The sequence below is a fragment of the Ambystoma mexicanum genome, chromosome 7q (genome assembly GCF_040938575.1).
Source record: "Ambystoma mexicanum isolate Mex_15411 chromosome 7q, UKY_AmexF1_1, whole genome shotgun sequence".
Classification (NCBI taxonomy): Eukaryota; Metazoa; Chordata; class Amphibia; order Caudata; family Ambystomatidae; genus Ambystoma; species Ambystoma mexicanum.
This window is the reverse complement of record NC_090941.1, coordinates 471,414,919-471,429,011: the sequence shown is the minus strand read 5'-3', so window position 1 is coordinate 471,429,011 and position 14,093 is coordinate 471,414,919. Positions and strand designations below refer to the sequence as shown.

The 14,093-nt window shown below is 44.5% G+C and overlaps 1 protein-coding gene across 9 annotated transcripts in view; it reads left to right on the top strand.

Moving 5' to 3' along the window:
- ELF1 (E74 like ETS transcription factor 1) overlaps window positions 1–14,093 on the top strand; it is a 917,745-nt gene that overhangs the window by 745,133 nt on the left and 158,519 nt on the right. The window contains exon 1 of one of the 9 annotated variants that reach the window (XM_069639221.1): window positions 10,399–10,521. The exons of the other annotated variants lie outside the window; for them this stretch is intronic. Coding sequence (XP_069495322.1) covers window positions 10,467–10,521 — 55 coding nt within the window. The 5' untranslated portion in view covers window positions 10,399–10,466. Of the gene's footprint in view, window positions 1–10,398; window positions 10,522–14,093 lie in introns of those variants that run through there. 9 annotated transcript variants of the gene reach the window in all.

Here is a 14,093-nt window from a genome sequence, read left to right as displayed (position 1 = left end):
GATGGAAGGTACCTTCTAGCAGGAACTGGCTATGCTAATTTTCTCACGGCTGTTGTGCTTTCTTATGAATATTTACAAGACCTGCTATTGTTTTCATTATACATGGGGAGGAAGGCTAGCTCGGGGGCAAGTCGTTTGTCTTGGAAGCAAGACAACGCAGCGTAACACAAGTTCGAATCCCAATCCCGTGCTTAAGAACCACTTGTTGGTATTGAGCGTGTTATAAAAGAATAAATATACTGTGTGCGACCGAGCCCTTTGGTGGCATGGGCACCACTTTAGACTGTTTTGTTCCCATGTTTTATTCTGTGTTTTTCTTAATGTAACCTTTTTTTTTATTATTGTGTTTTAGCCAAAACAAAATTTTGAATTTTTAGGCATTACATCGTACAAAATCTTCAAGAAAAATGTCAACAGATAATTAATAACATTAAGTCATACAGAGGTCTAATCACATACCATCTTAAATCTTAAAACAATAAAATGTCAATGAATAAAACCAAATGATACAAGGATGAGGAAAAAGAGAGAGAAAAAAAACAAGATATCAAAAAAGTCACAGGATCAAACAAGTAACAGGCTCAAACGCAAACCAGAGTAGAATAGTTATCTAAATATTTTCTGTTGTCCAACTTTTGCATGTCTTTCTTTCCAGTGCGATTTAGTTCTTTCAAAATCTTCACCACTTCAGTCATGAGGAATAATTCATTTCCCGAAGCCAGTCTGTTCCAGAAAGTAATAGTGGCTAATGACAAATGTTGGATAGATTCTCTTTCCATTCCCTTACATTTTTGGCATATATCTGTGGGAAAAGTTACTTTATCTCTGATACGTTTAATTTCTAACGTGGGCAAGATGTTAAATGTAATTCTGAGGACGTCTGTTCTAACTCCTGGGTCTGGCGATTTCATTAGATATGAGGGCAAAAAAGACCTAGGTTTATCTGTTGGAGTAAAGGAAGATGATATTTTTGCTAATCTCATCTTCTCTATAGTCCTCATCCAATCCATTTTCTTAATTTAACTCTTATTATATTCCCATCTGCCATTTGACACTCACTAACACTCACAGAAAAGAAACACTACACTTTTATGTATCCCCGAGAAGGAAGGGAATTGGGGTACAAAAAGCTCTGCTAAGTAGCCCTGAAAGTGGGAGACAAGAAATCACACTCCCCTCTCACTAGTAACCCCTGACCTGATTTAAATTACAGTTTACCAGACAGACACAATTCGAGGGTGTGTTTCATTTTCAACCAGATCCAGATAGAATAGTTAACTATTAACCTGATGCAACCATTTAACAGTTACTTGAGGTTTCTGTGTCTGGTCTCTCTGCTGGACTAACTATTTACCATGTATGGCCAGCCTCCTCCCGACCTCCCCACTGGCATTTTGACTAGGATTCCTAACTTCTCTGAAGGTGCCAGAGGAGTTCGGGAGAAAGCGATCCACAAGCCGGAGGTGCTCCCACAGAGCGCAGCAATTCTCAGTCACAGTGGAAATTGCTAGAGAAACCATGCTCCCAAAATCACTTTTGGGTAGCAGTAGAGACAGCTCTATAGTCTTGTAAGACAATCTCCAGAAAGACATGTTTACTCTACCAGAACAAACCCGCAAAAATCTGAACCCACCACCAGACCTCCACCCAGCTCTCTACCATTTTTACAACCTAAAAATGGGGAACTACTCCCAAAAAAGAAAAATAGAGAGTAAAAAAACTTCCAAGGAAAAATAGGAAAAAGACACATAGGGGCCTGCTTCTGCTTTCACCCAGACAGATCAATGGTGCCATAGGAAGAAACTTCCATTATTACCATCCACCATGAAGAGGTAAAAATGCATGTTTTAATGTACATGAATAACTAAATGCAAAGAAATATGTATTACACATTCTTTTGTTTTACTCGCTTATAAAATACTTGCATTGGCAATGGGACTAACTTTTGTACTCCCAACTTTAAAAAAGGGGGAGTAAAATATTCCCATTTCAAAATCTTATCTAGGGCCCTATTTTATAGGTCAAGCCCGCATGACCCATTCAAAACCAACCCAAAATATTTGATAAATAAAACTCAGATATTATTTAGAGGAGGAGACCTCCATCCATGTTCCAGTATCATAAAGGTCGGCAGCCAAATTCATTAAAAACTTCAGAGAGTTGTGTGTGCGTTGACATTTCTGAAATTGTGTTTTCTCTTAGGCATTGTAGGAATAGGGACAGATTTCCAGATTCAGAATCGGGCAAAATGGTCTCCCCGGATACCAAAAACCCATGGCAGAGTTGCTGTACAATGCTGCGCCCGCTGGCATTGGCTGTTCTGTGTGATCAGAGACTAAACTTCAAGCTCAGAAAAGCTCATCTCCAGTTTTTCTTTTTTTGTTTTGCATTAAAAAGCATGTTAAAGTGTGATTAATACGTTATAGCGGAAGTGACCACAATGAGCCGGTAATTGGTAGTAGCTATACTCTGTGACATGTCCATTAACAGGTGCAAATGTTGGGTAATGATAAATATGAGAGCTACATGAAGCTGCAGGCTGTTTGGAAAAAACGACTACAAGCAGATTGGGTATTCATTTTATTTCACTGTGTTGACATCCCCAAGGCATTTGTTTAGGTTGACATAACTTTGCATGCTGGTAATTGAAGGCTTCAATTCAAGATGGGGGAACTGCAATCATGCTCTTTTTTCAGCATGTTTCTGTAACGATTTATTCAGTTTGGTTTATTATGTGATTTGTGTATGTTTCAACCACTTAATTTTATACATATTTTAATCCTGTGTTTTAATACTTTTTGCAAGCCTCTCACTACCTGCTATGACTCAGCCCCTGATCTCTGTCCAATCCCCCCAGCCTCACAGGAGATTGTTCCCCAAATATGTTGTGTTCCCTTCTGACACTGCTTAGTCTTCGGTTTGGTGCTTGAAAGGTATAAAACCATGGAAAATAAAACGCACACAACGTGGTGTTGAGCAGCCTGGATACTTTTTGCTATAAATAAAAACATGCATGTCTCTAGTAGAACCATGTGACCAACTGTTACCACAAATTGGCCTATAATGACTTTCTATTGAAAAGATGAAACCCACATTCAACAGTTAATGCTATGATGTTTTTTGGACTAATTAGGACTGTTTTACATGTTTCAGTAACACTAAGCTCGTTTCTATGGGTGGGCGAAGGGGGCAATGGCCCGGGGCACAGACTGGAAGAGGCCACAACAGCAGAGAAAGTAGTCCCTGAACACAAGAATGGCTGAGAGCACACCAGATGCAGAGTCAGAGGACAAAGCCCACCGTCATCATACTATACTCTGTCAGTTCCACTTACCATATATTTGTATCATTGCCTTGGGAGGGTTTAACACCTCCCATAATTTAGAGCCTATGCAAAGTGAAAGTTACCAATGCCCCGGGGGAGGGAGTCACAACTCTGAGAAAGCCTGTCCTGCTGAGGAGTGGGTGAAGGTGAGTGGAAAGCACATTAGCAGGACAGTGAGAAAGAAAGAGATGAAAGTAAAAGAAGGCTTAGTAAGGAAACAGAGCGCACGGGAGGATTAGTAACAGAAACAGTTGAGAAAGAGGAGATTGGCAAAAGTAAGGGGAACAATAGGGCGAGTGAAAGAGAGGACGAGAGAACAGTAGAAAAACTGATTTAAAAAGTATGGTTGTTAAGACAATGAAAGAAGAGAGGAGAATGGAAAAGGAAGAGGGATAAAAAGGAAAAGGCGAAGGACATAATGAGACAACAATATCACGGAAGGTGAAAAAAGACACACCGCTAAGGAAAAATAAAAAAGGAAATAAAAGAATGGGAGAAGCAGTGAAAAAATGAGGAATGACGGACAAAGAAAGAAAACTATTAGAATGAAACCAAGAGACTGAGACAGTAGAAAGAAGATATTGTGTTAGGTGGACAAGGAGCTGAAAGCAGCGATGAAGGAAGGCATAGGAAAAGCATTGAAAAACATTAAGTGGGTGAGAAATTGGCAATAGAAAGCTAAGGGGATAGTGGTAAGAAACATATGGTCAGAAAAATATATAATGTAGCATTAGCACCTTGGGCAGGTGCGCTAGCCAATAAGGCAGCTCAGAAAGCGGCTGTGTTCACAGATGCATGCCTGCATTCTGAGCTTCCTGCGTGCTCTGTGCCACATGCCCTGTGCCATCGCTTTCCCCCATATGCTCCCCTGGAGTACACACCCCACCTTTAGCACCAGCAACCCTGATGCTCTCGTACCAATTGTTTTAGAAAAGGAAAAACTAGCTTACTTTGTTCCTGCAACACGCTGCTTCACTGACAGGGAGACCCTTTCCAGTATTGATTAGTGCTGTAAGAAGATTCAATTCAACACTACAGCTAAGTCAATGCCTAGTCTGGGATACTGAATGGAAACCCTTATTGATATATCTTTATGTCCAGTTCATGAGTTCTGGATGACTACCCCTATATAACACCCCTCTCTTAGAATCCCCCTGACCCCACTGAGCCAAGAAGTAGTTCTGTTTTGCAAGTTTCAAAGGTTTATTGAGAGTTTAAACAATATATATATATATATCACACTTTATAATAAATTAATATCTGGTAGTACACTTAGACATATGATGTTGATCAACAATGGGTAATCTGGCACTAGCACACTTCTTTACAATCAATGAGGAGTTAGTATGGGATGGATAAAGTAGCAAAACTACTTTATGATTTCATGGGAAAAGCAATGAGGAATACATGCAGTACAGAAATACTTGAGATGATTTTAGCAAAAGATAATATAATCACTTTTTCTCTGGCAATTCACCCCCCTCCCCTATGCAATGTAAGACATGGAAGTAGATGGAAAGAGGAGCACACAGTTCTTAGGAATGCAATCAAATATAATTCAGTTCACCCCAGCAAGCTTAGACCACAAATAGAAGTTTGAAACACAGGCCCAAAATGCTTTTAAAAGGTGATGGCAATGAAGTGAGAAATATGCTGAAAATGGTTTTAATTCAATTCCCTTTAGGAGGTTCAGGGGGAGTGGTAGCTACTTGGGATGAGTTCAGGCTCACTTTAGCAATGATTCAGGGATGGTTCTTAAGAGGCAAACGAATTTTAGCAGTTCAGGCAAAAGCAGCTATCTTTTTACAAGTAAAGAAATCGGGCCAAATCGCGGCAAAATTCTCGAGTGCGTGAATCGTGATTGCGGAAAAGGTATAAGTCGGTTCTAGGCTTGTTGGAAAGCTTAGATTCTAAGCTTTCAGAGGAAAGTTAAACCAAGTTCGTAGCCCAAATGGTTCCAGAGATATGAACGATTCTGTAAAGGTCGTTTTTCGGATTTAAAGTAAACTCAGAATGACAGGTGACAGCTTGCAGCTGCAGAATTGACAAATGACAGTGGTGCAGCTTTACAAATGACAGGTGACAGTTAGGAGGCAGTTCTACTTAGGTTAAATAGATTGAATTATATTACTTTAAACTAAGAGATTTGGTTTTGCCCCGTCCTAGCTGTACTCACAATATATTTGGAAGGTCTGGGTTGCGCCATGGATCTGTCAGGTTTTGGACTTCGGTTCCGGTCTCGCCACGGACGGTCTCTGCGCACAGCGTCTGGTCTCTGCTCTGCTGGTCTGGCACTGGTCTGTCCGGATACAGCGGTCTCTGCACGGCTCCTGGATCTCTGCACTGGTCCTGGCAAAAGTTCTTGGCAAGGGATTCAAGCAGCTCGCCCGGCTGTGAGTAGCTTGCAATGATTTGAGGCCTGCGGCAGAGAACTCAGCTTGTGGTTTTAGGCCTCTGATTTAGGTTCTAAAGTATAAGTTCTAGGTTCTGGAATATGTAGCTGGAGTCAGTCTGGAACTGGTATCTTCTGGATGTTGTGTGGTCCGGCAAAGCTTCCCGCAAGAAAATGGAAAATGAAGTCCTCTCTAGATTTCAGTGGTCCCTTTTTATGTGGTTTGAAAGTGGGTGGGGAGGCTAGCTTTCTAGGCCCAACCCCTTCAGAGTTCTGATAGGTTGGAGAATTCTTTGCGTTCTCACTGGAGGGCAGGATTGTGTGTCAGAATGATGTCATTTAATGGCTTGCAGAAAGGACACTCCCCTGTCAAATTACACGCAAATCTATATTTGACCTAAAGACATATTTCATAGATACACAGTGGTTCGAAATTACATGCACCCATCACTTATCACATGAGGTATACTCTGTTCAAACTCTGATGTTTCTAAGAGCTTGCATCCAGAAATGGCAATATTTTGCGCTTTTTAACTGGTTTTGCAATATTGGTTTTTCATTAAAATTGATACACATATACACCCTCCTACTACACATATCTCAGTAACTTTCCATTTGTCTAGCTTAAATACAGTGTCTATGGTATCAATAAATAGCGGGGTTTTGCCCCAGAACATCACACAAATTGGAGTTTGGGCTTGAATTGTAGGCAAAGTTTCCATTTTAAGGTTCCCCACATTTCACATTTCTGTCATCCGGTTACCAAGAGTTATCAGTGTTTCTGTAAAATATATATGTTACTTTCAATTCAGTTCTCAGAGTGTTGGAGTCCGCCTCCAAGACTTCGGTGGGTCAGTGATCACATGTGTCTCCTGGCCGGCAGGTCTTTGTTGACAGGAAACAGTCAAAATCAACATATTCTATTCAAGTGCAAGAGCCTATTGTGTGGTCTCCAGGAGGCTGCCAGCCAGTCTGCCTTCTATCAATCAAGAGGTCATGTGAGATTCTAACTCCTGGTGTGAATCTCTGGAGTTGAGAGGTTTCCCAGCCTTTTGGCCTGTTAATTAAATCAGATTGTCTTCTGGGAACAGCATGTGGTTAAGATGTTAATTAACTCCCAGCCTTTGATGTAAAGGCCTCTCCTGCAACTCCTGACATGCAGTTTCCCTGTCAGAGTTTAGACCGCTAGCGCCGCCTTGAGGTATTTATCGGTACTGCGTCCATTTTTTGGATCAGTCTTGAATGAATGCATTCCAAACAAGAGATTTTACATGGAAGTATATTATCCAGGTTCAGCACATGGCACTGGTGTGGTTCTGCAGTAAAATAATGTTGTGACCGTTGAAGGAATGAATTCCCAATAGTTGTGGGTTGCTTTTGGCAATCAGCATTGCCCCTTTTGCAATGGTTTCAGGCTACTGTGTGTAGCCCAATGGTGGTTTTAGGCAGTGCCCTTCTGTGCTCACAACATAGGCAAAAATGGGTGGCAGCCTATTCTTCATGGATTTTCCTGTGCATTTTCTGGGAAGCTCTGGCCATCATGATGTTTTCAATGCCAGTAATGCACAGTTTTTCTGGTAGGGCTCGGATGCATGGGTAAAAACATCCCACAAGCACCATAATCAACATTGAAAACAGACTCCGTCATGAAAGGAAAGTAACCCAAAAAAACAAACTGAAAATAATCAAAAAAGCCAAATAAGCACTGCACCTCTTTGCATGGGAAAAAGAGGTTTATTACATGCAAAAAGGTCTCAGGCGGTCCTGTAGAACCGAACGGACATGGAGCTCTCTGATTTTTTTTAAAAGGTTGCATCTTTTATAGACTGATAAGCCGTAACTAACAATACTAACATAATAATGAGTTACACTAAATTAATAGACAATAGGCCTTCGCGTTATACCAGATGTCGTAGAGCACACAAGTTGCCTCCCCAACCTTGTACGAAATGTATTGGCATCACCTCTGATCCTCCTATCCCAAATCACGGAACGTTCCAGACATGGCACCCCCTTATAACCTGACTGGGGCACCGCTCGAGTCTGAATTTCAGAGATTTCTTTTCTTTTGGTTGTGTGTCTAATTGTAGTTCATATGGGATGACCACTCATTGGAGAGGGCAGTAGTGCTCCAAATCTTCGCCTTGCCCCTTGGCATCAGAAAACCCTATGCCCTCCTCTCATGAATTGGGCCATCAAAGGGCTCATGTCTACAAGCTCTCCCCGCAGCTCACATCCTGTTCCCTCCCAATTCAGGCTCTGTTGCTGGATACAATTAGCGATTATCTGTGCACCACGGGTGCTTCTTACCTCGGCTTCTCTCCTGGGAAATGGAAAAGGGGTTTTGTTTTTGGAGCTAATTTACACAGAGCCGCAGCTCCACACCAGGTCCTGCATTCTATTCTATTCAGAGTGTACCAGGCCTTAACTTCCAACATGGCGGTACGTCTGCCACATTAACACGCTGACCTCGCTTCTACCACAGTATCTATCTGACTCCATCTTCCACTTATTTCAGCTCTTCCCGCACATCTCACTTCGGGCCATAGCTTTGAATACACCAACTAAGCACATGCTATGCCTATACTACTGCTCTGTCTATAATCTCTGCAACCGAAACAGTAATACATTTGTTGCTCTTTCTGTGTTGCTATATGTGAGCATCTGTCAGGCCTGCAGGGTCTTGGTATGCAGAAGGACGAGATGTAGAACTCTCAGGGGTCCTGGAGAATGTACCCTCCAACCCAAGAAGAGCCCCCCAGGAAAAGTACTACACAAGGGTATTCTTCCCCCCAGGCAGGAGTGCTACTTGACGCATCCACTCTATGGAGACACCAGGCTGGAGCAGAATGGGAAAAGGGAAAGGGCTAAGACCTTTATCAGGACAGTGATTGTGAGCATGCAAAAGGAAATATAGAAGGGTTGACAACTCACCATAACAGTGGGTCTTGGATGTTGAGAAGCAGCAATTAGATAGACTAAACACCTATTTAAATACCTGAGTCTTGGTCGTGGACATAATTCACTGTTGCAAAAACGGCACTGCCATGATGTGAACCTGTATATATAAGGGTCGCAGGATCTCTTGCAGCTGTTGGATCGACATCAGAAGAAAGGACCGAAGAACGCTGACGTAAGGTCAACTGATCTTCCTACACGGAGTGTCCTTTTTCATGGACTGCGCAGCAGAGCCCTTCGGGACTCTGCCAAGCCCTTGCCGGTACCGGGAGTCAGCGGTTCAGTCTCCATGGCTTGCGCTAGGCCATTAGGAACGGCCTAAAAAGATGAGTCCTGGGGGTGTTAGGCACAATCCTAACGGCATCTAATATGTGTCAAACCTAACTAAAAACAATACAAGCGCCTTCTGCTGCGCAAATCTCAGTCTATTCCCACAATATTTTATGCTGGTTTTTTCCTCCACCTTTTTGCCTGGCTGGGAAGCTGTACGTGCATCCCAACAGTCACCAAAGCAACAATCTAGGAGCCCAAGTAATTTCTTAAATCTTTTTTTTATTAAATATACATCAGTCTTCAGCACCCGGTCTGTAGATTTGCAGGTGCTAATGGCGATATTAACCTCAACTGCAATCCGATTATGCCGGTAACGGCACCGCTTCCTGCGTTAAGGGACCCTCGCTTCACTTAGGCCGTTAACTTGGTCGGCAGGCCGTTACTGACAGTGCCTGCCCACCGCCAAGGTCAATATCGCCTAAGTAATGGATGATTTGCAGGAGCAAAACCTAGGAGATGGCCCTTCATTTAGAAAATTACCAGGAGAAGATGAAAATGAATTCCTGTTTGTAATATTGTGCCCTACATTGTGGTATGTTACTTTTAAGTATAAGTAAATACAACTTTAAACTCCAATGATTTTATGATGCTGGAGAGGGATTAGAGTGTGGGGTCTGCAGTATGGGAGCAAGGCATGGGTTAGGGATCATGCTAGTGTTACGCCATGGTCACCATATTGTCCAGAAACTTCCCTCCTGGGCTTTCTAGTGGGCAAGAGGTGATTTGGGGTCGGTTTACTTCCTGTTGCTGGCAGGCACCATGTGTTCCTTCCTGTGTCTTTATACATGTGGAGTGAACATGCCGTACAGCTGAATCAACACCTCAGATAAATCTTCGATTGTCATAGAAATGTACTAGAAACTCACCTCGTACATGTGCATGTCTTGGGGGACCCTGCTTTGCGGAATCCAACCAGCATTCTTTTATGCAACGTGTTTTAACAGATCTAAGTCACATTCTCAAGGTTGGTGGAGCCGCGCTCGTGATGGGGGCTTGGCAGGTTATATAACCTAATGTTGCAAACGTTGAGGCGACTCTAGGCGCCTGCTGGCCTGATCTGGCTTCGAGCCAATGTAAGCACTTCTGTCAAGCTGAATGGCCCCCGGCTGGTGGTATGAACAACAGCTGTAGAGACACTCGTGGACTGGACACTGAGCTGCACAGTAGAGAACGCAACAGCGGGAATGAGAGTGGCACTTATGTGTTACCGCCCGGATCACTGGGGGGGGGGGGGCGCAGCCCAACCCCCTGACGAAGCAGGCTGCCCGGGCAAGCACATGGCCCCGTCCTATATCCAGGAAGTGCAGCAAAACATTGAGCCGGAGGGAGAGCTCGGGCACGGGCACCCCCGCTGCCCCTCCTTCCCCTGCTGCCACTGACTCCAGGAAGCAGCTGCACGCACACATATCCGGGTTTCTCGACTTTAGAAGTGTACTGACTGCAAAGTGTCAAGGAAACATGGCGACGGCGCTACACGGGAGGCGCAACCAGCTGGATCTCTTGATCCGGGCAGGTAAGGGGTGCAGTGTGTCAGGACTGCGGAGAAGGGTGCCTATAGTTCCCGTGTGCGCGGAGCCGTCTGGGCAGTGTCAACCACAGAGGGCTGTCTCCCCAATTCTCGTCGAGGCAAGTGCATGCTAGTGTAAAAAGATTCGGACGCTGCATGCAACTATACATTAACTTACAGCAGAACGAGCGTGGCGTGAGGGCAGTGTTTGCCCCCCAAAATCTCAACAATTTGCAATACGCTGCACATAATACAAATGACCTAGGCATGTTATAACATGTGGGCTCATGTGTGCCTGCATCCGGAACATTTCTTTTTTTTTTGCAATAGATGCATGCTGCCGAGATTTCGGAGTAATGACGCTGGCGGTGCGCTATGTTCCTGTAGCGCGAATGCCTAGCAGTTATCCTGGCTGCTGCACCTGCTGTGAACATGTCCACTGTCTGAGCATTCACGGGGTCAGTGTTTCGTGGCGTTGCTGGAATACCAAGTCCACGTCTTGATGGGAGATTTACTCTGGGATCTGTGGGACACCAGCACACGTCCTCTACTTGTTGATCCCCTCCGGATCAGCCAGGGACGGGCGCTGTGTCGCAAATAGCCAGTGCAGTCACGCCTACAGCCCTCCCCTGCTGCCCCAAAAAGGAAAAAGCAGCGACTGAATGAACTGGCACAGGCTCACCTCTGCCGGGGCAGGGCTGGGGAGCTGTGCTGCCATCCTGCTATGAGGGTTACACTGCCCTGTTGAGGCTAATTATCCCTTTACCAAAGGCAGTAGACTAGTGGCAGGGCCGTTTGAAAACAACAGTTGCACGTATGTCTTCTAAGTGCTAATCTGTATAAATGTTCTTCATCCGAAGGGAGTGGAGTAAGCAGTGAGTAGCGCTCACGCAGTGGAGGCTGGTGACCTTTTTAAATAGAGGGCGTAAATATTTCTCACAAATATGCCACAGCGACCGAGCGTAGCGAGTGAGCCCACATTTACCATCACGCGTTTGGGGAGGATTCACCCCTCCAGAATGGCTCATAATACAGGGCACTTTTTTTGTGAAAAATTGGCTAAAAAGCCAGACAGTTTGCAATTCGTTTGATGGAGTAATTCCAATCCCAAAAGGCAATAGATGCAAGTCACCAACAGTGAGTGTTTCCCAACACATTTTCATTATGTCTTTGCCCACAATGTATGCCAGTATACATTTCACGCTGGCTGTGCTCATACATTTCCATTCTGGTTCCACCAATGTATGCCAGTATTTCCATATAAGAGCATACTCATTTTAATATGATTTGATTTAATATATGAAAGGTCCTTAAACCTGATAACCTATTCTTAAAAGCTTTAATGTTTGATGACCGTTGTGTCCATTTTTGTATTATTTTATGTGTTGTTTCTCCGTTTTTTAATACTTGACTCTGTGTTTTAATTTTTTTTTCTTTTGGTTTAAGGTTTGTGAAAACCCATTATTTATAAAGTGTCATTATTTATTTCCACATTCAGCTTGCTTTTAAATAATTTATTTTACTTCTACCCATTTCCTAAATTCTTTTCATTTCCTTGTATCCACACTGTGCGGTCCGACGTTGCCTGGCTTCCTACATCTGCCCCGGGGCTCGCACCTGGCAGGGCTGCCTTTATTTCATTTCCAACTTGCATTTCCAACTTGCACACACACTGCAAGTCTTTCCTCGCAGTTGCTCCTCCTCCTAAACACAAGCTGATAAGCTAGTGGCGATATCATGTGCCACTCTTCTTCACTGCTTCCTCGGCGGAGGAGCAGCAGACTGGTGCAGCAGAAGCACCTCTCCCGCGCCCAAAGTCTGGCCAAACTCCTGCCCATTTGCACCCATCAGCGCTACAGATGGCGTGTGGACGGCGGCCCTGAGTCACTTATATGTTCAGTATTCCAGATGGGATTTGCTGGAATGGGCTCCTCCTGATACTCGCCTGCCTATTGGGTGGGATCACTCTGCTCCTGCTGCATCGGTATCTGTGGTTAGTTGTCTCCTTTTTAATGCCTGCTCATTAAAGGCTTACGCCCTGGCATGCTCCAAACCTTTATATGAGCACTCTCCAGATTTAGTTTGCGTGACAGAGACCTGGCTCCATGACTCTTCTGCCCACCTTCTCGCCCAGCGGGCTACTCTATTCTTCAACTTGACAGGGACTCGCCCCCCCCATAGTGGCGGTCTTTCTCTGATTTACCGTTCCTCCTTTCTTTAATCCCTGAATCCACTTTCTCATTCTGTTTCTCCATCTGCACACTTTACATGCTCTTGGTCTACTGCCCGCCAGGGTCTGATCCTGCGTTCGTCTTATCTTTTCTAGACGTAGTGACAGATTTGAAGACAGGCTATCACAACCTTGTCGTGCTTGGGGATTTTAATATGCATCCTAACATCCCCTCAGACCTCCAGGCTGCCAGTCTAGTTTCTGCCTTCTTGGACCTTGTCCTTCCTCAACAGGTGACTGTCCCTACTCATTCTTAGGGCAACACATTGGACCTTTTGTTTGCCCCCTCACCAACCCGCCTTGTTTACTATTATTCCATTTCTTACTGTGGCCTGGTCCGACCACGTGGTCATCCCTTTTACATTCAATGCTCTGCCCTCAGCTCCCACTCCAATTCTTCCCCGTCCTCCTTCTTGCCATTGGTCACTTGTTCCTCGTGCTGATAGATCCTCCTACATTAATACTTTTCTGGCCTCTTGCAGCTCGCTTAAACTCAAGTCCTTCTCTACAACCCTTACTTCCACGGCCGACTCACTGGCTCCACTCAAGCCAACTTAACCTTGGGTTCGTCCATCGGAACCATGGTTTTCTCCTGAGTTCATTACTCTCCGGATTTTGCGAAGACAGGGTGAACGCAAGTGGCCTATCTCCTACTGCCCCCTTGCCCGCCTGGTGCTTCGCAAAGCCTCAGTTGCTTGTCAAAGAACCATCATTGATACTAGGTGTGCCTATTACACTTCACAGGTTGAACTGGTGGTTAACTCGCCACGTGAACTGTTCAAACTGGTTCAGTCGCTTTCATCGTCCTCACCTACTAATCCTGGACAAGATTGTTGCCATTCGCTGTAAGATCTCTGACCTAGGTGCACCCTTTGCCTGCTCGGCCCCCTCTATACATCCTTTTATTCCTCCTGTACTCTGGGATAGATTTACAAGTTTTGTGGCCTCGACATTACCTTGTCTACACAGCATCTAAAATCTGCCTCTCCTGCTGACCCTATCCCCCTTGCTATACTTACGGAGGTTCTCCCCTCAATCTCACCATCTCTGACCTTGGCAGTGTGAACACCTCTCTTTCTTGCTGCCAGGTTCCGCCTGTTCTTAAGCACTCTCTCGTGATTCCTCTACTCAAAAAATCACATCTTGATCCGCTGCTTCTCTCGAATTTCCACCCTATTTCTTTGCTTTCTTTCCCTATGAAACGTTTGGAGTCTCTGGTGACACCCCTTCTGCGCTCTTTTCTTGAGGACTCTGGGTTTCTTGACCCTTTTCAGTCTGGTTTCTGGCAGAGTCATGGTACCAAGTCCGTGCTTGTCTCTGCTGTGGACGATCTGGCCCAGATCACCGA